This window comes from Pelobates fuscus, chromosome 12, assembly GCF_036172605.1.
Source record: "Pelobates fuscus isolate aPelFus1 chromosome 12, aPelFus1.pri, whole genome shotgun sequence".
In the NCBI taxonomy this organism is placed as follows: Eukaryota; Metazoa; Chordata; class Amphibia; order Anura; family Pelobatidae; genus Pelobates; species Pelobates fuscus.
Window position 1 is genome coordinate 133657529 of NC_086328.1, and position 27834 is coordinate 133685362.

Below are 27834 nucleotides of genomic sequence, written 5' to 3' on the forward strand. Positions count from 1 at the left end.
ATGTCAAAATTCGAGCTTCCTGAAATCCCAGATTTTGTCATATGGGACTATGCCGTGTTTGCTGTTCTTCTAATCATTTCTGCTTCAATTGGCATCTTCTTTGCAATTAAGGATAGAAAAAAGGAAACTTCCAATGAATTTTTGGTTGGTGGAAAGCAGATGACATGCGGGCCCGTGGCTCTATCGTTAACCGCGAGCTTCATGTCTGCAGTTACAGTTTTGGGAACTCCAGCAGAAGTTGTTCGTTATGGCGCCTTCTATCTATATTTCATTATTTCCTACACATTTGTAATTATTTTGTCTGCTAACATCTTTTTACCCGTATTCTATAGATCAGGAATTACAAGTACATATGAGGTAAGTCATAGCTTTTTGAATATCCTTGTTTCGTCGCTATGTGCAGGGCCTGTGAAGGTAATAGAAACTATCTTGATTATTAATAGATAGTAAAATGTAAAATGCAAACAAATGAGAAAAGAACCCTGTATGGGTTCAAATCTCAATAGATTACTATCAAGTTATAAAACACGTGTTAGAGGTAAAAATAAATACATTGTATTAATTCAATTCTTTTCTGTTTCTTCTTTATATTAAATTGAATTAATAAAGTTTATTTATTTTTGTAACTTGATGGTAATCTATTGAGATTTGAACCCATTTAGAGTTATGCTATCATCTGTTTGCAGTTACATAATTGGGGTTATCCCTGTTTTGATTACCAGTTAACCCTTTAGGCTTCGGTATACGTTTTGTGTTCGATTGCCCTCTTTTTGTAAAATTTAAAATGGATGATGTATTCTAGATTAAAAATAAATGTTTAAATTAATGGTGTCACAAACAAGAGTTCCATTTTTTAAAAAATAAATATGTTCCAAATACTTTCATGCCACAGGCTAGTGCAATGTGTTATCCATTTCTCTAATAATCAAGCCACTAAGCTATTCTATATACATAAGGTATATGACGTACTGATGATATGCAAAGGGCATCGACTATAATATTGATACTTATTTATTCATAAATTTACATGTTTCAATATGATTACAGTTCCAAATCGTCGGGGTTTTTTTACAACGTTGTTTGCATTTTACATCGTGTTTAAATAAAAATTTTGCTTATAAAAAAAAGTCAACCAATAAAAATATCAAATTCTTTATGTTTTGTATTTCTCAAGAGCTTAGTGATTTTAATGTTTTGTGTTCTTCTCCCTTTAAGTATTTAGAACTACGATTTAGTAAAATAGTTCGCAATGCTGCAACAGGTATCTACATCATACAAACGGTAAGCTTCGCTAAGATGGATGTTTAAATATCTTGTAAATGTTATTGTGTTGGGATGATATACAGCCCCTAGCTACATTGAGGACGGGAGTAGAAAGCGAAAGGAAGTAGAGACATTTCTGCCAATTCTGGTACCAATCTGATTTCTCCTTCTTCTCTTGTCTTCTTCATTTACCCATTGACGTATGGTGTCATAGCCCAGCACCCTCTGTTACCATCTGCCATTGAATGGTGACCTCAAGCAGATACATAGAAATATGTGCCATTGGCGGCAAGGAATGATCCAGTACTTTCAACCTGACCGCCATTAGGAATCAGGACTAATGCAGGAATAGCATAGAACATAGAGTATATAGTAAGCAACGTTACACTGTAAAAGGAAAGATATTTAATTTCAAATTGATTGCCATTTTAATTAAAAAGATAATATGAAACATAATGTTTTACACAATAACAATAGCCACTTATAATTAGTACTTTTTACAGTAGCAGGTCACACATTGTGTTTGTTAACAAAGTTTGCAACGTTATTTTAAGCGAATCTCTGATCACAACATGTGCTATTCCAAACTGTTACTTAATTGGAGTATATTTTGTTACCTGTTATAGCCGGTATAATCTTTTCCATATATTTTGATTCCCAGATTCTCTATACAGGGGTGGTAATCTATGCTCCAGCCCTAGCACTGAATCAAGGTATGTTTCCAATACAAAAATTAAAAGACTTAGTAAGTAATTCATTTCCTTTTTTTTTTTTAACATTGTTTATAAAGTATATCTAATGAACAAATCTTGGGCGCTGCAAACATTTTAATTTTGTCGAAATAAAAAAAAAAAGATGTTTTGCCGAACAGAATTCATATTGTTCATTCCTTTGCAGACAAAATGCAACCATCATTTTCATTCCAGAATTGTATTCAGACAAATGAAATTCTGATCCATCCTGTATCTTGCAACAATAACTCCATAATTGGTACTCTTGCGGGATTGCCCTATTTAGGAGGATAGTAGATAGTTCCCTCTTGGTATTCTTTTGGCAATCCAACATTTAGATCAGGAGATATCTACTAAACTAAAAGGTAAAAATTACAAAAAAAGCTCTTTCGGACACCTTTACTAATACCAAGAAAAGTGTTTGGGAGGTTAAGAAGAGAGTGACAGCAATAGAAGGAAAGGAGATTTAAAGAGGGAAGCAAACAGAACTGAGCGAAGAGGAGAGAAAGAGAGAGTAGAAGAAGATTTATCCGATCTTGTGGATGACCAGACTTACCTGTAGAATGACTTCCCAATGGTAGAGACTTTAAAGGCACATGCTGGGCACTTTTACTACTTTAATGCATTACATTTGAGGTTTGTGTCTCGTTATGTTGTAGTTTTGTGCAAGTTTAATACTTTACAGATTTTGCACAAAACAAAATAAATGATTTACAGAATGTTGAAGCTAAATTCTGCCACGTTAGCCATGACCTGTTAACCCAGAAAAAGACTACCTTATTGTCTGCAAACAGTTACACGTGGTACAGTAATGAATGAACTACAAAGTGACCTGCATTAGAAGAAGAGGACACCCGGGGAGACATATGGGAAGGGTATCACTGCCTGTTTGCAGCTTCTCTCTGACTGGCTGCGACCAGGATGTGAATTAAAACCATCTCACCCAGTGCTGTTGGGTCTGAGTCTGTGTGCATACCTTTGATAAAGAAGTATTTCTGGCAAGACCAAGGAGGCAGGTTTATGGTTCAGCATTCTGCACAACATTTAATTTTTTGTGCAAAAACTATAAAGATTTGAACATAAAAAACCAAATACAGCACATGAGGCCAAAATCTATTAAATGCATCAAGGTTGTGTTGGTGCCTGGAGTGTCCCTTTAAATGCCTTACGTATTTAAAAACTACCAATCAGTTATACTTCCAAGTGTGAATGTCTTCTGAGACTTTTGATCACAGATTTATTTCTTGATACGGTGTAGACACCATAAAACAAATAAATGCTGTACTTGGTATTGTGTAAATGGAAGATAAATTGTAAAATAATATAAAATGTGATGCCCAATGAGGCGAAAGGAGTGCTATGACCTCTGGGCATAATTTAAATAGAGTTGCTGTTTGTAGTGCGCTATTTGGTTGTAAACTGCTAAATTATTGGATAAGGTTTGCCAGTTCACACAACCTAATGTAACAGCTTGTGGGTTATCAGAGTCCAGAATGCCTATTGCCTATGTTTGTTTAGAGAATTTAGAGTGATATTAGAAAAGAATAAGTCCCACCATTGCAAAAAAAAAAACAAAGACAAAGGTCAAACATAGACTTCAAAACCTTAAAGAGGCATTCATATCAAACTATATTCAATGTCTATACCTGGCTTATGGTAAATTAGGTCTCTTGTCCCTTTTTTCCATTTCTCATTTTCTAACAATTGTGTTACTTATGCATGGCTGAGTATGTACAGTGTTTTCACAAACATTATTGCAAAACCAAATTAATGAATTTACTATTTGAACTCAACGCATATGAAAATTATTTAAAACCAATGAGGAACTCGTTTTTCAAATTTCATATAACCATGCCATAACGTGCCAGTTCTTCCCTTGCCTATAACTGAATCCAGTCTGAATAAAAGATACAGTGAACCAAATAGTGAGGGCTGCAGTTATTTGTTTATTTGCAGCACATACAAAACATGAAATAGACATGGATGCATGAGAAAAACAATAAGCTTTACAAGGAAGAGCACTTTTGTGGATGGGTTTAAGAGAACACTATAGCTACCAAAACAACGTTATGTTAATGAAGCAGTTTTGGTGTAGAGATAATGCTCCTGCATTCTCACTGCTGAATTCTCTGACATTCGTGCCTTTATGCCACCATGCACACAGTTGGAATTTAAGAAATTTAACGGCACAATGCATAGATTATGCTAAATAATTTACTTAGCCTTCTTAACTATCCACTGGCAACAACAAAATATCTAGTTTAAGAAAAATTAATAACATGCATTCTTGTAGTTGCTCAATCACATATTTTTTTGAAATTTATGATGTTCTACCTCTTCTCCTATGCAGTTTTTTTTAATGATGATTATTATAAAAGTTATACATAAGGAAAAGTATGACTAGTTGTCCGTATATATAACCAGCAGGTTGAGAAAAGTTGAGAAAGGCTGGAGCTTTGGTCAAGCTTCACGTCCTTTGTCAATTTTACCATTGGCTGTCAACCTTGTACTCACCTCTTCCAAAGAAGTGTGACGTCCATGAGTGTTGCGTCATCACTTCAACTTAGAGTCAATATAGTTCCACAGAAGCTGCCTTTGGTCCTCACCAGGTACCCCCTAAGAAGGGCAGAGGTGGATATTTCCAAAGATCGCATTCTTGGAAAACGCAGTGGTGGCACTGTGAATGCAGACCCAGTGGAACCAGCAAACAAATGTGAAATAAGGTAACTAGCACTCATCCCAAGTCTACTAAATGTTGTTGGGAGGGTTTGGGGAAGGGGGGGGGGGAGTCGGTTAGGGTTAGGTTTTCACGGGCTTGAGAAGTGGGAACTTAGGGACAGAACAGGGTTAAATATTAGAACTGTTTATCTATCAGTAGTACAACCATATAACCAAAAATCAATCAATCTTTGCTCTCTTTTAATAAGTATCTTACTAATGGAAACTACTTTATTTTTACAGTTACTAAATTTGATCTTTGGGCTTCGGTATTTACAACTGGTATTGTTTGTACCTTCTACTGCACTCTGGTATGTTATCAATCAAAAATATGACATCAACGACAAGCATCAGCAAAATGCTTTTATTGGAATCAAAATGCCATATAATCTCGCAAATTATAAGCTGCTAAAATGAGTTTTAATATTTCTTATTTATGAGTTTTCACGAGTGCAGCTAGATTACCTTTTTAGTCATGCACATGCTGTTACCTCACAAGTTGTGTGATCTTTAGTAGGATATGCAGTTGAAGAAATTCGTTTTTTTTATAATAAAATTTTTCCATTATTTTAGGGAGGATTGAAAGCTGTTGTGTGGTCAGATGCTTTTCAAATGGTAGTTATGGTCATTGGATTTTTGTCTGTCCTCATTCAAGGAACAATTATACATGGAGGACCTACTAATATCTGGGAAGCAGCAGTGAATGGGTCACGTCTGGACATATTACAGTGAGTTAATCAAAGAATCCTAAACACCAAAGTCAATTTAATTGTCAAAGACACTGCTTAGAAAAAGATATTACTTATTACCATTTTTTGATTACATGAATATATGCATGATACCCCAATAAAGTTCCACATAGTTATACGTAACTAATTAGTGCCATGGTAACATGATTTCAATAAGACATTTTATTTCTCTCAAGTAGAATAATTGACAGACTAGCATTGCTGCTATATAGCTTACGAACATGAATTCCCCAAACTTATCAAAACACCTTTTCACTGCAGCACGAATTTCTATATCAATGTGCATGGTACCCAGTCAGTACCCTAGTAATTCCTGCTCGACTGCAAAAGTGCTTTAATATATATTGCAAAATAGTCTTCAGTGTCTTAGTAACAATGCAAGGAACTGCAAGTTTGCAATCTCCATTTTTTCCCCCCGACTTGTATAGTTTATTGAGTTTTCAAAATCGTACACAAGCATACAGAGTTCACATTATTAGTTTATACAGTAAAAAGTGACATATTGCCTGAAATGTTGAACAGTCCACATACAGTCTGGGTTTTTCACCAGAATAAACTTCCACCATAGAGAACATTACAGGACTCAATAATAATAATAACTATACAATTAAACAATAGTGGGTGTATATCGAGGGAAAATGTGGAGTAGAAAAATGTGCATGATCTCACTTAAATTTCAATTGGTATTTCACCTATTAAGAACCTTAGTTTACACTATTCGGCTACCCAGTATTCTATGATTATTTAATGGGGTGTTTTCCACCTTTGTTAGTGCTGCGTATTAAGTATTTTGCTGTTATATATTTCTCGTATTTCTCCCTGCAATTGTTTTCCCCATAAAATCTTTTCACACCTCAACATGTCAGATGGCATATCTGGAGCCAAGACTTGAAATAGACCATGAAAGTACGTTGTCAGTGTTGTCGTTGACACATCCTCAGAGATGTCTCATTGTCTGAGATTATTTCTTCAGAAACAATCTTCGAGATCCACGATCTTCACCTCATATCTCTCTAACTGTGTTTCTAATTGGTCTACTCTACTCGATCTGTGAGGCTGCATCGGACTTGCCAGAAGCCTACATTTTGGAGATGCTTGTGGATTTCTCCCATCACTTTTTGTAGAGTAGTTTGTAATTTGCTGTACATGGTGTCCAGAAGCGATTGTATTATGGTTTGTGTAAACAGTTTGTCATGAGGAATTGATGGGATATGTGCCAATTCTATTCCTCTATCTCCTTCTTCTCCATCTTGGGCCAGCTGCTAGGTCTGCAAGCACGTTTTGTCTGATTGCAAACAAGGTGTTTTGAGATCTTCTTTCCACAGATTTCTTAACCAGTATTGTGCCATTTTCTGGTAAGTTTGGGCTGTAATCAAGTTTTGCTAGTTTCAGTCACTCCAACAGAGCTACTGCTTCACACCTCCATCTAGCTCAGGTCCCACCCACACCCATTTTCCCCCTTTTTGGGGGAATTACACTTTGAGGTAGATGAATATTAGTTTTTGTAGTGTTTACCTATGAAAATACATTGCTTGGAAAATTATGGAGTAAAAATTAGGACATTATATTTAGTTTTTTGTTTTGTTTTTTGTTTATTAGAATTATTCTTTTGAGTATTAATCATACTTCCATCTTGCTGCCCTCCCATTATTGGTTTTCATATAGGACATATTTTTTTTTGAAAATCAGTTTATTTATATAATTGTTTGCAGTGTCAACAAAAGCTGAATAGTAAGACTCGCAGGTCTAATCATGCATAATATACATATATAACATAAGTATGAGAACAAAATCAATGTTCTGAGAAAAACATACATCTTGCAAGCGTATTGGTCAGCTCGTTTACAAAATAAGTGGACACATAGGTCCGCATCAACTTTCCGGGGACTAGGTCCAATTAACCTCGTCCCACCTCAGGGAACATATACGCTTAATTCTATTATAGCCGTGAAATTGAAAGTAACAGCGACTATTGTAGGGAAACTCCACATACCAATCCCAAGTGGGAACTTGGCAGAACATGTAGCTTAAATGTAGTGCCCGAAGTCTAGAGTGTCCCCGTAACTGTTACCTATGGCAGAGCTCGTGCGTTGTTCAGGTATCCCTGCACCCCATCCGTGGTGCCTGAATCCTCGTCTATAGTTATTGTGTGATAAGTGTCGAAATTCCCCGCATATAGGACATATTAATACTATTTCTAACCATTTTGTCACCAGGCAATAAATAACCCTTTAGCCATAAAAAAACTGAGCTGAAGCATTTACTCAACATAAGGACGCAAATAATCTTTAAACTTATTTTGTTCTTTTTTGTTTTGATGCAATTCATACTTCACTATACTTCCAAATGTATTTTCTGATGCTTAACATCCCTAATGCCAGCTACACATTTTATGATCTAAGTCTGTATGGAAGTGTAAGAAGTGAACGTGTGTTCAGTCAACAAATACCACTAAATATTTATGTAGAGGGGAAATAAGTTATGAGATGCTCAAAATAACTTGTGATACACATCAAAATAAAACAAGGAAACTCGAAGATAATACATATATATTTAATATTATGAGAATTAAGGGAGAACAATTCCCGTTATGACAAAAATTCAACCCTAAATATTATTATTAAGATCTTTATCTTTTTTTTAGGTTTGATTTAGACCCTTTAAAAAGGTATTCATTCTGGACAGTTACAGTAGGAGGAACATTTACCTGGCTAGGAATCTATGGAGTAAACCAGTCACAAGTTCAAAGATGTATATCATGCAAATCGGAAAAACACGCAAAGCTGTAAGTTTTGGGGAATAATGCTTTGATTGGTCATCAGAAGTACAATGTTATTGACAGCATGAACACTATCCATTCATTTTGATAACAATATTTCAAACAATTACATTTGTGGAGGATTTGTTCTACTCACCACAACCACCTGATAATAGACGGATTTACTTTCTACTTGTCTCTGTTTTACAACCAACCTAGCTTTTTGCCTTCATTACAATATTATTTTTTCAGACAGCGACCTTGAAGTCGATTCAGTGTTGAAGTTCAATGAAGACTTAGCTATATAATGTTTTTCAGAGACATTATCCCTCTGCTATCCTTAGGTTATATGATTTAATTTCTATATTGTATATATTTCCTTGCTGTACTATCCTATATAGTATTATATTGTTTACATTCTCTGTGAGTATATTTTTTACTCACCACAACTGCATTGTAACCTATATACGATTAGGATTCCTTTAACAAGCAGCCTTCATTGCTCCTTCTACCCCATTTATTACTTAGAGCTTATAAGCTCCCCTTTTTTTATGTTTATAAGTTTCCTTTTTTTAGTGGGTTTTTTGTCTTTTTGGTTCAATTACTGTTCCTTTTTAAACATATATAAACAAATTTACTTTTAATTACATTATATTCATATAGGGACTTTACTTTGTCCTCTGGGTTTTATGTCCATTGGTCATTTCTTTGTGTTTTATATACACCAGATATCCCTCAAATGGCGAGGGAACTGAGATAGGCATTTAAAGTACCAGTTATGTAATGTTAGAGTTTGTGTTTGCTGTATACAAGAGCTTATATATAAATAGAGAGAGAGAGAGAAAAAGAGAGAGACCGTTTATTTGCTGGCCTATAGCTACCCCATCCCAGCTTCCTCCTCACATGATGCCAATGTTTTGGAACCTGGTTGCTAGTTTACCATACTCAACTTCCATCTCTTGGGCTTCCTAACTTAGACTAGAGTTCCTCCCCCAGTTCTCTTCTTTTAACATTGTATGATTGGCCTGTATTCGGCCGGGCTACATATTCTCTGTGGTTCAGTGTATTCAGTTTATGTTTGTCCATGCTACATATTCACTTTGTTCCAATACTTTCGGCCTACATTCGTACACTACATATTTATTGTGTTTCAGTACATCTGGCCTATCTTTGGCCATGTTACATATTCACTGTGTTTCAGTACATTCAGCGTCCTTTTGGCCACAGTACATATCCAATGTGTTTCAATACATTCGGCCTTTGTTTGGCCAAGTTGCATATTCACTGTGCTTTGGTGTATTTGGCATATGTTAGGCCACTCTACATATTCACTGTGTGTCAGGACATATGACCTACCTTTGGCCACACTACATATTCATGTGTTTTAGTACATATGTTGGACCATGCTACATATTCAATCTGTTTCAATACATTTGGCCATGTTACACATTCACTATGATTCAGTGTTTTTGTCCTGTGTTCGTCCACATTAAATATTCACTGTGGTTCGGTACATTTGGCCTACATTCAGCTACACTACATATTTACTTACTATTCACTGCACTTTCAGTACGGGTTTCATGTTTGGTCTACATTAGGCAATTCTACTTATTCACCATGGTGTTAGCATATTTGGCCCATGTTCAGCCAAGTTACATAGTCACTGTGTTTAAATATGTTCGGTCTTGCTGCATATTCACCATGTTTCTTTACTTTTAGCTAAGACACATATTCATGGTGCTTCAGTACATTTGGTCTATGTTTGGACACTACTTATTCATCATGGATTTAGTGCATTCCACCTACGTTTGGAGTTACTACATACAGTTACTACGCCCGCGGTCCCCCCTCCCCTTACCTGTCAGCGAGCGGAGTCCTCTCTTCTTGACACACCGCTCGCGTCCTCCTCTCCTCCTCCCAGCGGCAGAATGTATAACGCTGCATGCTGGGAGCCGGCACTAATATCTAAACGCCGGGGTCACTCACGTGACCCGGCGTGAAAGCTACAGCACAATAATCACGGTGGGAGGTATAGATACACCCCATGTGTGATTGTTAATTCTGATTGGAAGTTATCCAAGCAGAATTAAGCACAGGATTTAAATACTTACCTTTCCTGTCTCTCTGTGCCCTGTTGTGGTCTTTGATATCTGTATTGCTTTTTGCTCGTGTGTCTCTCTGGTTACCGTATTTTTGGCTTGTTATTCAGATTTTCCTGCTTTCTCCATTCTTTTGACCTCGGCTTGTTTCTCGTTCTCCTGTTTTCTGGCTCCCTTTACTTGGCTTGTCTCCTGACTATTCTTAGCCTGCTTAGCCCAGCCATTCTAAGGGCCGGTATTGCACCCTTTACTATCTGTGACCTGTTAGCGTGTTAGGTTCCCGAATCGTGACATTACAACAGGGCCATAATGGAACCTGCTGACATTCCACAACTATTAGTTAATCAGGAGGCTAGAATGGATGGTTTAGACCACCGTATGGATCAGTTTGCTCAAGCTTTACAAACCATACTGGCTCGTACTGCACACTTGCAACCTGCCGTTCAGGAGGCTGCTGCTGCTGTGCCCGAACCCATTCCCACTCCGGTACCCGTCCCTGCTCACGTAGTTCATATGATGCCGCCACAGCGCTATAGCGGTGATCCAGCATTGTGTCATGGTTTCCTCAACCAAATTGATATCCATTTGGTGATGAATCCATGTTCCTATCCCACTGACAGAACCAAAATTGCCTTTTTGATAAACCACTTGTCCGGGAAAGCTTTAGCATGGGCCAACCCCATGTGGGAGAATACGTCTCCTATGTCCTTTGCAGATTTTTTGACAGCTTTCAAATGCACGTTTTATCAACCCGGTAGGGTTGCTTTTGCTGGCAAAGCTCTGCTTAGGGTCCGACAGGGTAACAGATCTGTATCGAATTCCGCACTCTAGCAGCTGAAGTGGTTTGGAATAATGACGCCCTCGTAACAGCCTTTCAGGAGGGTTTGGCCGCTTACATACTGGATGAAATAGCATCCAGGGAATTGCCTGTTCTTCTGGATGATGTTATAGACTATATCATTCTTATTGACAACCGTATTAGAGAGAGGCGTAGTCAAAGACGGATGAATACACAGGTGTTACCTGCTCTACCCAGTACTGCATTACTAGCATTACCCGTTCCTAGTCAACCATCCCCCGAACCCATGCAATTGGGTGCTACGGGGTTAACTGAGGCTGAAAGAGCGTATCGTAGAAGGGAGGGGTTATGCCTTTATTGTGGAAAGAGGGGGCACCACTGTAATACCTGCCCTAAATTACAGGAAAACTTCAGCACCTAAGGCCTAGAGAGGGGTCGGCCTCGTGTGTTATGACTTCTCAGGTCCCCTCAGGTGTCCATCTCCAGACCGTTTATTACGGTTTCTCTTTTGGTCAATAAAACCGCTATAACAACCAAAGCCTTGATCGATTCAGGTGCGGCAGACAACCTTATGGATGAGAACTTTGCTAAAACCGCAGCCTTGACTTTGATCCAAAAGGCCACACCATTGGCCGTTGAGGCCATAGATGGTAGACCACTTCAGAAACCTCTGGTGACCCATGAAACCCAAGAAATTGTCATGTCTGTGGGTGCTTTGCACAAGGAAAGGTTAACCTCCCAAATAATTGACTCCCCTACTGCTTCCATCGTTCTGGGTTTTCCCTGGTTAGTTAAACACAGCCCAGTACTTGATTGGGGTTGTTTAGATATACTCTCCTGGGGGGAAACTTGTCAACGAGACTGTATGGCCCATGTACGTCCTGTTTGTTTACTCAACGTGCCCACGGCTAAACCACTTTCTGTTTCTGTCCCTACTGTGTATGCAGACCTTGCATTGTTTTTTGAAAAAAGGGAGGCAGATAAGCTACTTCCACATCGTGACTATGACTGTGCCATAAACCTGTTACCGGGTACTATGCCTCCTAGGGGTAAGGTCTACCCTCTTTCTGAGAAAGAAAACCAGGTCATGGAGGAGTACATACAGGAATCCTTAAGTAAAGGTTTTATTAGAAGGTCCTCCTCTCCTGCTGGTGCTGGTTTCTTTTTTGTGGCTAAGAAGGAGGGCGATTTGAAGCCATGTATAAACTACAGGGCTCTAAACAATATAACGATTAAAAATGCCTATCCGATCCCTCTCATCACTGAGTTATTTGATCGTGTTAAAGGTTCTAGATATTTTACTAAACTAGACCTCAGGGGGGCTTATAACCTTGTTCGTATAAAGGAGAATCATGAATGAAAAACGGCGTTCAATACACGTAGTGGGCATTACGAGTATCTAGTCATGCCTTTTGGATTGTGTAATGCTCCTGCTGTATTTCAGGATCTCATAAACGATGTCCTTAGAGATCTACTGCATGTCTGTGCCATAGTCTACCTTAATGACATACTTGTATATTCTCCGGATTTGAAGTCACACCATACTCATGTAAGGATGGTGCTTAAGAGGTTGTTGCAGAACGGTCTTTATTGTAAATTAGAGAAATGCTTATTCGACCAAACTTCTGTACAATTCCTAGGGTATGTCATTTCTGAACAAGGATTCAGCATGGATCCTTCTAAATTGGAAGCTATACTGTCCTGGACCCTTCCCCAAGGACTTAAGGCACTACAGCGGTTTATAGGGTTTGCCAATTATTACAGGAAATTTGTTAAAAACGTTTCATTCATCATTTCCCCTATCACTAAACTGACTAAAAAAGGTTTACACCCCAGGGTTTGGACTCCTAAAGCTATTGAGGCCTTCGAGACTCTTAAAAAGGCATTTGTCACTGCCCCTGTGTTACACCATCCTGATCCTTCCCTTCCCTTTGTAATGGAAGTAGACGCTTCTGAATCAGGTATAGGAGCAGTGTTGTCACAAAGACAATCGTATGACGAACCCCTCCTACCCTGTTGTTACTTTTCTAAACAGTTGTCTGAGTCTGAAAAGAATTACGATGTCGGGAACAGGGAATTATTAGCTATAGTGATGGCTTTTAAAGAATGGAAGTACTTATTAGAAGGAGCTAGACACAAAATCCTGGTTATAGCTGATCATAAGAATCTATCCTATATCGCAGATGCTAAAAGGTTGTCCTCTCGTCAGGCTAGATGGTCCTTATTTCTCTCACGCTTTCAGTACATCATCACTTACAGGCCTGGATATCGCAATGTCAAGGCTGATGCTATCTCCCGACAGTAAGAACCTTTAGATTCGATTGCCTCCACTCCTGAGCCCATTGTGCCTACATCTAATATAATCGTTGCTACCCGTTTGATGGTATCAAGACATACCAATCCCAAGCACCCTCTGAGAATCCTCCTTGGTAAGCTATACATGAAAGTGAAAGACAGAAAAAAGTTATTTATTTCACACCGCCAAAACTGATGGTCATCCAGGCGTTACCAAGACATACAAGGGTCTCCTTCAACAGTTTTGGTGGCCCTCACTTAAAAAAGACATGTTAGATTATGTGCGGGTTTGCCGTGTCTGCACCCAGTGTAAGTCCCCTAATGCTAACCCCCTGGGACTCTTAATGCCCCTATCTGTACCAAAGAAACCATGGACACACTTATCCATGGACTTTATTGTGGATCTTCCTTCATCTGATGGACAGACGGTAATTTTGACTGTAACTGATAGGTTCTCCAAAATGGCACACTTTATTCCACTTAAAAAGCTACCGTCTGGAGTTCAGTTGGCTCAGGTGTTTGCCAAAGAAGTGTTCCGCTTGCATGGTATACCACAAGATATCATCGTATCCGACAGGGGCCCTCAATTTGTCTCTCGGTTTTGGAGGGGCTTATGTGCTGAGATGGGGGTCTCCTTATCGTTTACTTCCTCCTATCATCCACAATCTAATGGAGCTGCCGAAAGGGCAAATCAGTCTGTGGAGTTATATTTACGCTGCTTCATGAATGCACACCAGGACAACTGGTCTCATCTCCTTCCCTGGGCTGAATTTGCCAGGAACACTGTGACTCATTCTTTTACTGGTGTAAGTCCTTTTATGGTGGCTTATGGGTTCCAACCCTCTGTCCTTCCCGGTGTGTTCTCCGACAAGGGAATTCCCGCTTTGGACGAGCACCTCGCCTCCTTATGGAAGATGTGGGATCAGGTCCATGCTGCTCTTTCTCGTGCTGCAGTTGCTCAGAAGAGGTTCGCTGATCGCCGTAGGTATGCGGCTCCTTCTCATGCTCTGGGTGATAGGGTTTGGTTGTCCTCTAGGAATATCCGCCTCAGGGTTCCCTCGATGAAATTTGCGCCCAGGTTCCTTAGCCCATATAAGGTATTGCGTAGGATTAATCCCGTGTCCTACTCCCTGGCATTGCCTCCTTCCATGCGTATACGCAACTCTTTTTACACCTCCCTTTTGAAGCCCTTGCTCTGTAATCGGTTCTCTGGGTCTCTCAGGCGTTCCGATGCCCTCTGCGCGGTCTCTAGTGACGTGTACGAGGTGGCTGCTCTCCTTGATTCTCGTTTCTCTCAAGGTCGGTTGCAGTATCTGGTTGATTGGAAGGGTTACGGCCCTGAGGAGCGGTCTTGGGTTTCTGTCTCTGATTTGGACGCGCCCTCTCTGATCCGCTCCTTTCATGCATGGTTTCCTTTGAAGCCATCGGTTTCCCGCCGGACGGTCCTCGAGGGGGGGGTTATGTCAGGGCTCCGCGGGCGGCTGTGAGGAGAGGCTGCAGTCCCCTCGCAGCACTCACCCTCAGTCCGTCGCCGCCCCCCCTCCCCTTACCTGTCAGCAAGCGGCGTCCTCTCTTCTTGACACGCCTCTCGCATCCTCCTCTCCTCCTCCCAGCGGCAGCATGTATAACGCTGCACGCTGGGAGCCGGCACTAATATCTGAACGCCGGGGTCACTCACGTGACCCGGCATTAAAGCTAAAGCACAATAATCACGGTGGGAGGTATAGATACCCCCCACGTGTGATTGTTAATTCTGATTGGAAGTTATCCAATCAGAATTAAGCACAGGATTTAAATACTTACCTTTCCTGTCTCTCTGTGCCCTGTTGTGGTCTTTGATACCTGTATTGCTTTTTGCTCGTGTGTCTCTCTGGCTACCGTATTTTTGGCTTGTTATTCCGATTTTCATGCTTTCTCCATTCCTTTGACCTCGGCTTGTTTCTCGTTCTCCTGTTTTCTGGCTCCCTTTACTTGGCTTGTCTCCTGACTATTCTTAGCGTGCTTAGCCCGGCCATTCTAAGGACCGGTATTGCACCCTTTACTATCTGTGACCTGTCAACGTGTTAGGTTCCCGAATCGTGACACATACTCACCTTGTTTATGCCTTTGTTTATCACCTTTCAGCCTACATTCGGCAATGCTACATATTCATGGCGCTTCAGTAGATCTATGTTCAGTCCTGCTACTTAGTCATGCTACTTATTCACCATGATATCAGTATATTCAACATACGTTTGGACACACTACATATTCACTATGGTTCAGTACATGTGGCCTATGTTTTTTCCCATCTACACACATTCGGCCTTGCTACATATATTTGACCTCCGTTCAGACACATAACATATATTCTGCATTCGTTCAGCCATGCTACATTTGTTTTTTGTATATTTAGCCTACATTCGGCCACGTTACATATTCACTGTTGTTCACTACGTTTCTTCTATGCTACATATTCACTGTGTTTCAGTATATCCAGTTTAGGTTCGGTCACACTACATATACACTGTATTTCAGAACATTCGCCCTATGTTCGGCCATGCTACATATTCAATATGTATCAATACATTCAGACTTCGCTCAGTCACATTAAATATTCACTGTGTTTCAGTATGTTTGGCCTACATTCGGCCATGCTACTGTTTCAATACATTCAGCTTTCATTCAACCACCTTACATATTCACTGTGGTTCTGTGCTTTCAACCTATGTTCTGCCAAGCTACATATTCACTGTGGTTCAGTACATTTGTCCTTCTTTTGGACACTCTACATATTCACTATGCTTTAGTACATCTGTTCTATGTCCAGTCTATCTATATTTCTTTGGCCACACTTCATATATTTAGCCTTTGTTAAGCTACACTACAGGTGTCCAGCCATGCTACATATGTTCAGCCACTTTACACGTTACATATTCACTGTGGTTCAGTACATTTGGCCTAAGCTCGGCCATGCTACATATTCAATGTGTTTCAGTAAATCCGGTTTAGGTTCGGCCACACTACATATTCACTGTGTTTCAGTACATTCGGCCTATGTTAAACCCTGCTACATATTCAATATTTCTTAATACATTTGGGCTTCGTTCAGCCACATTACATATTCACTGTGGTTCAGTGTATTCGACCTGTGTTCAGCCACACTACATAATCATTGTATTTCAGTAAATTTGGCCTATGTTTGGCTATGCTAAATATTCAATCTGTTTCAATACATTCAGCTTTTATTTGGCCACGTTACATATTCACTGTGGTTCAGTGTTTTCTACCTATGTTCAGCCACTTTATAATATATCAACTGTGGTTCAGTGTTTATTGGGCCTATGTTCCACCAAGCTTCATTGTGTTTCACTACATCGGGCCTACATTCAGCCAAGCTGCATATTCACTGTGCTTCAGTATGCTCGGCCTATGTTTATATTTATGTACCGAGCCGTAACCCTTTCAATCCACCAAATAAGACAACACACCTCTAGACATCCTGGAATCCAGTATGGAACAGACCTTGAATTCCTCCTGTCCACCAACAAACAGAGGAGGAGGAGGCAGGAATTGCTTTGTGTACCGGTTGCAAGTAAGCGGTTTCAATAAAGACACATGGAACATGTTTGATATCCGCAAATGAGCAGGAAGGGCAAGTGAGTACGTCACAGGATTAAAGCACCGAAGGACACGGAAAGGACCTATGAATTGAGGAGCCAGTTTCATGGAAGGTACTTTCAACTTGATATGACACGTGGAAAGCAAGACCCTGTCCGCAACTTGATAGACAGGATTGGTACCACGCCGCTTGTCAGCCTGAACTTGAGTACGTCTAGAAACCGATTGCAACATTTCATGTATGGAAGCCCAAGTGTCATGGATAGAGGACAACCGGAGGTCTAAAGCAGGAATGTCAATGTCTGAAAAATCAGAAGGCAATACAGTGGGGTGATAACCATTATTTACAAAAAAAGGACTGAAAGTAGAGGACTTGTGAGTTGCATTATTTCTAGCGAATTCAGCCATGGGTAGGAGTTCCGACCAGTTAGTCTGATTGGTATTGATAAAGCCATGTAAATAAGACTCTAAGGTTTGATTGGCTCTCTCCGCCGCCCCACTGGTCTGAGGGTGATACGAAGAGGAAAAAGAAAGCTCTATGCCAGACTGTTTGCAGAAAGCACGCCAAAATCTGGAGATAAATTTGGTACCTTCGGTAGAGAAATAAAAGCCAAATATAGTGCTCACTGTATATATTGTAAAACAAATCAATTGTGAAGGAATGCGAATGTGAGGATTTTATTCCTTCACAATTGATTTGTTTTACAATATATACAGTGAGCACTATATTTGGCTTTTATTTCTCTACATACCGAGGAGCTCTTCTGATTATCAACACCTATATCCTACCAGCGGGGGATCGACGCCACTGAATGCCAGAAATACTTGAGCTAGTCCATGCTCCTCAATAGGTGAGTGGATTACCTCCCTGTTATGTATTTTTTATATTTTTTTACTTGTCAGTTCGCAGTTTGCACTATTGGAGTACTTTTTGGCTTTTTATGTTCACATATCCAAATCTGAGTCAAGACAACTCTAGCACTTGAAGATCCAGTACCGTATTGGACTTAAAACATATCCAAGTCTCTACAGGTCAGCTGGACCTTTTAGCAGTCTACTAATTATTAGGACTATTAGAAAATATTTTTTTGCCTTTTTCATTTTATGTGAGTATATTACTACTACATATTATTTTTCTGTTATTGTAGCGCGACCTATTTCCAATTTTTTGACTGTCCTGACAGAGACGTCTCTTGGTCGGATATCTCATCTGTATCATACTGTCTAGATAATGCGTCTGTCTTAGTGTTCTTAGTCCCTGGTCTATAAATAATAACAAAATTAAAATGTGAAAGAAAAAGTGACCATCTAGCCTGTCTGGAAGACAATCTCTTAGCGTCCCCAATATAAGACAGATTCTTATGATCCGGGAAAATCAAAAGGGGCTCTATAGAACCTTCTAAGAGATGTCTCCATTCTCTAAAAGCTAGAATAATGACCAATAATTCCCTGTTTCCGATGTCGTAGTTTCTCTCAGCAGGAGATAACGTTTTGGGGGAAAAAAACACAGGGATGCAGAGGCTTATCAGGGTTTTAATGTTGAGACAGGATGGCCCCTACACCTGTTTCTGATGCATCAACCTCTGAATAATAAAAGGTTTGGCGGGATCTGGATGTGCTAAAACAGCTGCTGAAACATATAAAGATTTACATTTTTCAAACGCTTCCCTGGGCCATGAATTAAAGTTAGCTCCTTTTTGAGTAAGATTGGTGTACATCTAATGTACAGAGACATTTTAGGCATTGTAACTGCTTCATCTCATTGAAATGTTAAATCTGTACTGCTTCCTCATTAGGCAAAGCAGCAATGGGCGTTGGTGATTGGCTAAGTGTACCAGCAGACCAGACGCCAGCCTATCACATCGCTGGCATGAATTGCTATGACTAAGAAAGAGTGTAATCTCTGCCTTAGCCATACCTCCAGTGAGGACCTGGTCCTGGGTGGCATTATACACATTTAATAAAATTGAATTGGTTATATTATCTAGACACTAGGGGGTCTAGATAATATAACCAAATCAATTGAATTAAATGTGTATAATGCCTAGTGTCCCTATAACCCATAGGTGTTTTCTCAAGTCTGCAAAACATAATTGTAACTCTGAACACAATTTCAGAATAAGCTCGATCCCCATGGGGATAACTTTAAATTTGACCTATAGCCATAGGGATAACTACAACTATCTATGTACCTTGTGGATGTATCAGATGGTCTTCATCCAGATGTCTCTTCTGAGCCATGTTTTAAAATTAATATGTAATCCATGAACTCAGAAGATGTTTTCCTCACCTTCCTTTATGTACGTACACATTGACTAATACTGCACCAAATGATAGTAATTTAAGGCAGCATAAACACTGATTAATGATCAACCTCATGTATGTCAGCAGTGTTTTCGACATATGAAGACCTTTTCAGGTTCGCTAATTACCTTTCCACATACTGAACTTTGGAATCTAGCAGAGGTTTCTGTATATAACCAACAAGACAATTATATCTGATGGTGAACTGTACAAAAAGTGCAAGATAAACATATTGAAAAGAAAGGTTGCACATTTTCTGAAATTAATTTGCTGTTGTAGAGGACTCCCAAGCTATTGAACAGAATTGTTACCTATAAAGATATTACTTGGCCTTATTGAAATCGGGGCTCAGTACAAACCATTATTATTATTCTCCTCTTTGTAGAAGTACTGCAGCACTAGACAGTACATGTAATGACCACTACATAGCTTGTGTTAGATACAGAAAATATATATATTTTTTTAAATACAGGTACTAATTGAAACCATTAATTAAAATTCACCTCTAGTACAAATATCATCTTTACGTTTCAGTAAACTGGGTTAAACTAACACTGACTGGGACTTTTGAAAAAATGGATTTAGCGGCATAAAATAAACAGGTCTGCTTTAACCCCCTAAGGACCAAACTTCTGGAATAAAAGGGAATCATGACGTGTCACACACGTCATGTGTCCTTAAGGGGTTAAGGGGTTAAGGAACAGCAGCATGTAGGTTTTCCGCTCCGTGTATGTTCATATAAGCAGTGTATGTGGGTTCCACACTGTCTACATATCAATGTTTGCAACTTCTAAACCTCCTAGAATTGCCCTGAAAAGTCTGCGTAATATAACTGTTTCCATCAAATTATACGTTTCTGTTAAACAGCATCAAAACAATAGCTGCTGAAAAGAGAGTTTATATAAAATAAAAATCTTTTACAATGTTGTATTTATTTTTTTTTAAAAAAATTGAAATTACTCCTGTTTGCACTAGATGCAATCACAGCCAAAGTCACAAGTGTTTTGTTATTTTCGTTAAAGGGCTCTATATCTTAACCTGATAGGACTGTGGGTAATCACAGTGTGTGCCGTGTTTTCTGGATTGATATTTTATGTGCACTATAAGGACTGTGAGCCTTGGACTGCTGGATTCATATCAGCACCTGATCAGGTTGGTTCTTAGTTCAAACATAATCAAGAAATGTACCCAGTGCTTCAGTTTAGTGAATGGTTCTAAGCTAAGTGTACAGTGCTCACAGCTGTTGAAGTCAGAGGGAGCACTGGGATTTGCGTAGACCTCTCTGTCATTTATAGATTTCTGCAGAAACCCAGACAACAGATCTCTATCATTTCCTGAATGGGCATCCAGATAGGTTGATAATATCAGGGTTTTTCACTAACATGAGAGAGTTAAATTCAGCGTGAATTTCAAATTGTAGGTCAAAAGAACCGAACCAGGAAAGTTTGGTATGCTTTCCGTCCCTCTACTTCAGCCTTAAATTTGAAATTAAGTTAGAATTTTCACTTTGGTAAATAACCCTGTATGCATTTGTATTCAATTCACGACACTTGAATTGTAACAAATCTGAATTAATCCAAATCTAGCCGTGCATTTTTGGAACTTTATTTTTTCCCGATTGATAACGGGTCTATTACAAGTGTAATCTTCAATCAAAGGCAACACTTAATAATTATTATTTAGTATTGCTAATAAATAACAGCTAGAATTAAGGATTACATTGTCTATACTTGTGTTCAAATCTCTATATTTGGAGATTCAGAAAAAGAATAGCTACATCACTGTAAAAAATGTAAAATAAAAAAATTCTCGAAAATGAACTGTAATCTTGATATCCTAAAAACTACAAGACAATGATCCATGCAGTATAATTATTTTATTGATTGTGCTATTGACTGAATAAAAAAATCAGGAACCACACAAATATGTGTGGTGTAGTAAGACGCTCATTCGAGATGGCCGGTTGGAGAGAGTTTTTGATTCTCTATGACAGGGATAGGAAACCTTCGACACTGCAGATCTTTTTGACTACACCTTCCATGATGCTTTGCCAGCATTTTGGCTGTAAGAGCATTGTGGGAGATGTAGTTCACAACATCTGGAGTGCCGAAGGTTGCCTACCCCTGCCCAATGATATGTTGATGAATAGAACCGCATGTCCTATTAATGAACATTTCTAGTGGAAATATTTAGCAACAGGTATGAATTAGTCATTTTTCTTATCTTCTTCATAAGTAATTTTTGTTTACAATTATTTGTTTTTCAGATGATGCCATATTTCGTTATGGACATCTTTAAAAGCATGCCCGGACTACCTGGTCTGTTTGTAGCCTGTGCTTTCAGTGGAACATTAAGGTAACTCTTTCTTACATGAAACAATGCAACTTCTTTGGATTGGTTCCTGGTTTTACAGTTTAAAGAATCAGAACATTGTGTATCAACATAAAACCAATGTATATACAGTCCTGTGAAAAGCAGAAAACCATCACTGTTTTCAGGCAATATTTAAGTTTTTTTTCTTTATTACACTGTACAAAAGAAAATCAGAAAATTCAACATTTAAAAATGTAGAAGGGAATATAATTCAGTTTTTCTGTAGCTGTGTTTTGGATCTTTACTTCTCCTGTGGTTCTTCTGTACAATACATCTGCTTTTTGCCACCAAATTGATAATATTTCTCCCTTGGCTGTGGGAGCAGCCAAAGGAAATTAAAGGACAAAATTAGAATTTGTTCCCCAAAAAACATTCTTCATTTTTCGCCAGCCCTATCTCTTAAACTGCTTGTGTACTACAATCATTCCCTTTGTTTTTAATGATTTAATTGTTTGCCAAAGGACAGTTTAAAACACATGTTGGTGTAAAACTCAATGCAGAGTGTGGAAAATCTGAATGTTAGTGCTTATTGTGCAGTACCGACCCAGGAAGCACCTCTAGTGGCCATCTGAGTGACAGTAAAAAGCCTACCAGGACAAGCTATACACACCAGAGGAACTACATTATGCTGTAGTTGGTCTGGTGACTATAGAGTGCCTTTAAGGAGCACTAACGAACAGCCAACTGGCACGTATCTTCTTACCGAACAGCCAACTGGCACGTATCTTCTTATCAGAGCTAAATCAATTCCACAACTTCCATACTTAACTACAAGTGTTGACTTGGACCGATAATTGTCCGATGGTTTTGAATGAAGTTACAGTTTCATATCAAAAGACAGTTTACTTTAAATTATTGTAAAGCACTTTGTGGAATTAGTTGCCACTATATAAATATCAATAATAATAATAATAATAATAAAAGTAAACTTCAAATTTTGAATGATTCTGAACTGGTTGGTGAAATTGTGCGGGTTATAATTGCCTCTAAATATATATTAGAAATGTCTCCTCTCAATTTCATACAATTTATTACATTTAATGTTTCTGTTTGTTACAGCACAGTCGCTGCCAGCATTAACGCTCTAGCTACAGTTACATTAGAAGACATTGTGAAGAACATATGCAAAAATATCAGTGATAGAAGGACTACCTTAATAAGCAAAGGGCTATGTGAGTGCTGGTTTTAATTTTTCATATATTACGGTTGTTGAGGTTTTTGAAATCCCTTGACTACAAGGAAGTTGGAGTAAATATTGAAAATATAATAATCTATTTGTAAACATCCTTAAAGCAACACTCCTCACCATAATCACTATAGCTCACTTTCACGAGAGGGGTGGCAACTTGTGCCAGGGGGCCAAAAACTATTTACATAGTGCAATTTTACCAACCCACTAATTAACAGTAGTGATAGACACAGGTACACAAACAAAATAGATGTGTTGATAGACATAAGAGATAATTGAATAGAACGAATTAGAGTGTTATGCACTTGGGCATTTCGATATGAATAGTAGTTAGGGAGCATGTTGTCCCGAAAACTCACCCATTTCATTTTTCTATTGAAGATTCTAATTCTGCCATAGTTTAAGTTCCATGATAATCTCTCCATCCTTGTTTGTACAAACTAATGCCATCCACGGGCAAACATGTAATTTATCTAAATGTTAAAAAAAAATGTCATGCCAGCTTAATTATATGTGTCAAATATTTGATCTGTTATCTAGGTTTACTGTATGGAGTGTTATGCACCGCGATGGCTGTAGTTTCATCACAGATGGGAGGAATTATTCAGGTAAGGGAGGAGTTATTATAAGTAATGACGATGTCTTATTTAATATCACTGTACACCAATACAAAATATGTTGAAATAATAATGATACCAATAATAACAATATGTGTGTTACAAAGAATGTTTTGCTTTCTCCATTTCTGTCCACAGATGGCAATATTTTGTCAATTTAATCATGAATTAATAGTAACATGTTACAAGTCAATTTAACAAGGTTTCCACCTGATAACATTTCGAAGAATATTACGTATTGTTTAATTTGATCTAATGATCTCAATAAAGCTATTGTAATCATTGAGAAGATTTTCTTTTTAATTTTACGGTTTTACATTGTTTCTTTCCACAGGCTGCTGCAAGTATTCATGGGATGTGTGGAGGTCCCATGTTGGGAATATTTACTTTGGGCATTTTATTCCCATGTACAAACTGGAAGGTAAACACATATTTGCTTCAGATAAATATTGCCTACCCATAGAACTATAAAGGATGCAATTTATTTGCCAAGTGCTGCATTCCATGGTAGGTTATACTTAACCCCTTAAGGACACACGACATGTGTGACATGTCATGATTCCCTTTTATTCCAGAAGTTTGGTCCTTAAGGGGTTAAAGTGACATTTTAACACGTCACTTCAGCTTATTGTAATGGCTATGGTCCCAGGATACTGTCTATGTAGTCTTTCCTTTAACGAACTGACTAACAGGAAGAGTATGTTGCACTTCCAAGCACTCACTCTAGGGGGCAGCACCTGCAATCCTTCATGTTGGTATGAGTTGTTATGAGAGCTGGGAAATGTGAGTTCCATGTTCACGGTAAAGTGTTCCTTCCCAGGATATTTAATATCACATTTATTCATCTCCTATATTTATGTAACAAATATATATTTCTGAGATAAAAAAAAAACAACATAATAATTGTAAAAATCCAGAAACTGTGCATCTCCATCTTAGCTCCCTCTTAATAACGTTAAGCTCTGACCTTTTTATCTGGCTGTCAGCAAAGAAGACGTGAAATGAAACAAAGTTTGCGTTTCTCGTTCTCAGTTACAATGTGTTCCCAGGCTGTGTCTGGACAGAACCGGATTGTGATGTTATTTGCTATATATTTAAGATAAATGTAAATGAAAATGGCTTATTACATGAAAATGGCTAATACAAGTTCAGTGGTTTTGTTAATGGAAAAATTGTAATTTGCTGTTTGTTTCACAAATTCTAAGCGTCATTGAGCACTATATTTTGTAGGGTGCTTTCGGAGGGCTCCTGATTGGACTTATCATGTCTTTCTGGGTTGGAATTGGAGCATTCATTTATCCCCCACCTGCAACCAAGACTTACCCCCTTATGTTAAGCACAGCTCAGTGTGTATTAGCAAACATATCTTCTACCACTACGGACGTGGCATCAACCTTTCGTCCCGTTACTCTGACTCCGAATGCAGCTTCAACGAAGTAAAGATGTAATTATGTATCTTCCTGTATGAGTTCACATGTTATTCGCAAGATTTCAATACCCTCTTCTAGAAGTAATTTTATAATAAAATTAATAGTGAATTTTAAAGTTCCATGAAAAGACACATATATGGTCATCCAAGACATTACACAACCATGCCACACTGCTGGGCACAGGACAAAATCAAAATAACTGGAACGAATTTATATTACTCTTCATATTGGCTTCTGTAATAGTATTTCCAGGCAGTTTCAAAGACTATATAACTTCACATCAGTCCCTGGTTTAGAACTGAACGTGCATTAATAATTGATAGGATTGATGGGATTGATGGTGGCATAATTCCATAGTTATCTTCCACAGGAAGTGAAACAGGTATTTACCAACGATCAAGGTAATCCCATGGTTCCTTAGTTTTGGGTTCCATTTTCATATTCTAAATCATGACATGGCCTTAATGTTGATTAGAATATTTTACTTATTTTGGATCCATGGCATTGTCTAATTATTCTGTGTTCCTTTTTTATTTTTTTCACATTGAAATAAATAGGGCAATGGCAACTATCTGCATAGTTTTATACACGTTAAATGTGCTTTAACATATAGATTTCTCTCATATTCATGTATATCCTGAAAGTCTAATTTTTGTTGGGTAATTCTTGTAAAATCATTTGGAGCACACACACAATAACGCAGTACACCACTTTTGTGCCATTAGAACTAAGAACACAATAGTATTTTATGAAAGCATGGAAAAGGCCCCAAAATGCAAAAAATATACAATAAATGATATTACATAATATTAAATTAATGAATGACTTATTCAAAACTATGGCTCAAAACAAAAATTTACTTTCAAATATATAAACCTTAAAACTAGCACAAACAAATAGTAAAAGTCTCTCCCACACCGAGTAACCTATCAGTCAGTTTATTAATATATTTCCTGCTTGTATCTTCACAACAGATCTGTCCTTGAAGAAAACTTTTACAGCATGTCATACCTTTACTACAGTGCTGTGGGTTTCCTGGCATGCGCTATTTGTGGGCTCCTGATTAGCTTTGTAACAGGAAAGTAAATGGTCACGTTTGTAGCATTCAATAAGTCGTCATTGTTTTTACTATCATGAATGTATTCCTATATCTCTGTGATATTAAAATTAGATGTTGTTGTTTCACTAGTACATAGAATATTTCTCAAATTTATAAAATGACTCAAAATAGTCCACTTCATTTATTTAGGACGCGAGCATGGACAGAATATTAAGCCATCATTAATCAGACCAATTTGTGACATCTTCTGCTGTTGGTCGGACAAATACAAAACCGTGTGCTGGTGTGGAGTTCATCATGATAGTGATCTTGTAAGTGTATGTCTTATAATTAACCACATATTGATCGTGTATTTCAGTCCCACTGATAATTTTCAACAAAACAAACATTTGATTTTTTAAAACATCATATGTGCTTGACCAGGTGTGCAGAGACCTTTTTTTCTGCTTTACGTATCATAGTATTAAATTAAAGGAACACTATAGTCATCTAAATTACTTTAACTAAATAAAGCAGTTTTAGTGTGCAGATCATTCCCCTGCAATTTCACTGCTCAATTCACTGCCATTTAGGAGTTAAAGCACTTTGTTTCTGTTTATGCAGCCCTAGCCACATCTCCCCTGGCTATGATTGACAGAGCCTGCATGAAAAATAAACTGGTTTCACTTTCAAACCGATGTAATTTACCTTAAATAATTGTATCTCAATCTCTAAATTGAACTTTAATCCCATACAGGAGGCTCTTGCAGGGTCTAGCAAGCTATTAACATAGCAGGGGATAAGAAAATCTTAATTAAACAGAACTTGCAATAAAGAAAGCCTAAATAGGGCTCTCTTTACAGGAAGTGTTTATGGAAGGCTGTGCAAGTCACATGCAGGGAGGTGTGACTAGGGTTCATAAACAAAGGGATTTAACTCCTAAATGGCAGAGGATTGAGCAGTGAGGCTGCAGGGGCATGTTCTAAACACCAAAACTGCTTCATTAAGCTAAAGTTGTTCAGGTGACTATAGTGTCCCTTTAAGTAAGATGAGCACATTCAGATTAAACTTATTTTGTTTTATTACAGAAATAAATCTTAAGGGAAGAAACAAACTCTTTTCAACTTTTTAAACTGTTTGTGGATGTCTTCTAATTCTAGCTTTCTATAAAAGACCTTTATCCCCTTTAGAATATGATATCCCCCCATATAGTTTAAAACTCCAAGATGTATTGGACCTCTTTCCCTGAAGATAATTTTTTTAATGGTATGTATTCATTTATTTATTTAGTGTGTGTGTACATTATTTTACAAATTGGAATGTTTAGTGATGTAATAATGATCATAAGGAAACAACAATTAGAAACTAGAAATTTGTTTCTAGAAAACAGATATTCTAACAATTTAGGAAAGAGTCCTGTGGAAGGAAAGTCATAATCGCCCTAAGGGTCATATGCCTACCAAGTGTCCCATTTATAGTACTAATATGTTAATAGATATTATATACATTGAGCAGGTCACGCAGGAGGGAAGACTTGTCTGTCAGAGCCCTGTGATTTCTTGGTAGAAAATAAAAAAATATACAGAATATACAGACAAGACTAGATTGATTGCAGTCTCCAGTCTTGTATGCACACATTTTTGGAATGCACCATTAGTCAAATCCCTCGTGTCTAATAATGTTTCTTCCTATCTTGCTTTTAAAGGATCACAAAAATAGTCTCCAAAAGGATCCAAAGGTGGAAGCTGTAACAGAACAAACAATTCAAAATGGATTTGATGACGACTCAATCAAAATGCCTCCACAAGGTTTCAATCCTGACGAAAGATCTTACACAAACGTCGAAACACATCAAGTATCACGCATGTAG

At 38.1% G+C, this 27834-nt stretch overlaps 1 protein-coding gene across 1 annotated transcript; it reads left to right on the forward strand.

Annotated features, from left to right (window-relative positions):
* LOC134578569 (sodium-coupled monocarboxylate transporter 2-like) lies at nt 1-27834 on the forward strand. Its single transcript, XM_063437540.1, has 15 exons — nt 1-357; nt 1216-1281; nt 1925-1976; nt 4956-5023; nt 5286-5440; nt 8106-8246; nt 20339-20468; nt 21583-21671; nt 22749-22861; nt 23419-23486; nt 23830-23916; nt 24726-24931; nt 25900-26001; nt 26173-26296; nt 27670-27834. Exons 1-15 carry the CDS (start codon nt 1-3, stop codon nt 27832-27834), a joined length of 1923 nt encoding a protein of 640 aa, XP_063293610.1.

Bases quoted from the DNA above. Each gene is read 5' to 3' on its own strand.
- LOC134578569 (XM_063437540.1), top strand. From the start codon at position 1: ATGTCAAAATTCGAGCTTCCTGAAATCCCAGATTTTGTCATATGGGAC. The intron at 20,469-21,582 runs GTTGGTTCTTAG...TTTGTTTTTCAG, and splicing joins TCATATCAGCACCTGATCAG to ATGATGCCATATTTCGTTAT. The intron at 22,862-23,418 runs GTGAGTGCTGGT...TCTGTTATCTAG, and splicing joins CTTAATAAGCAAAGGGCTAT to GTTTACTGTATGGAGTGTTA.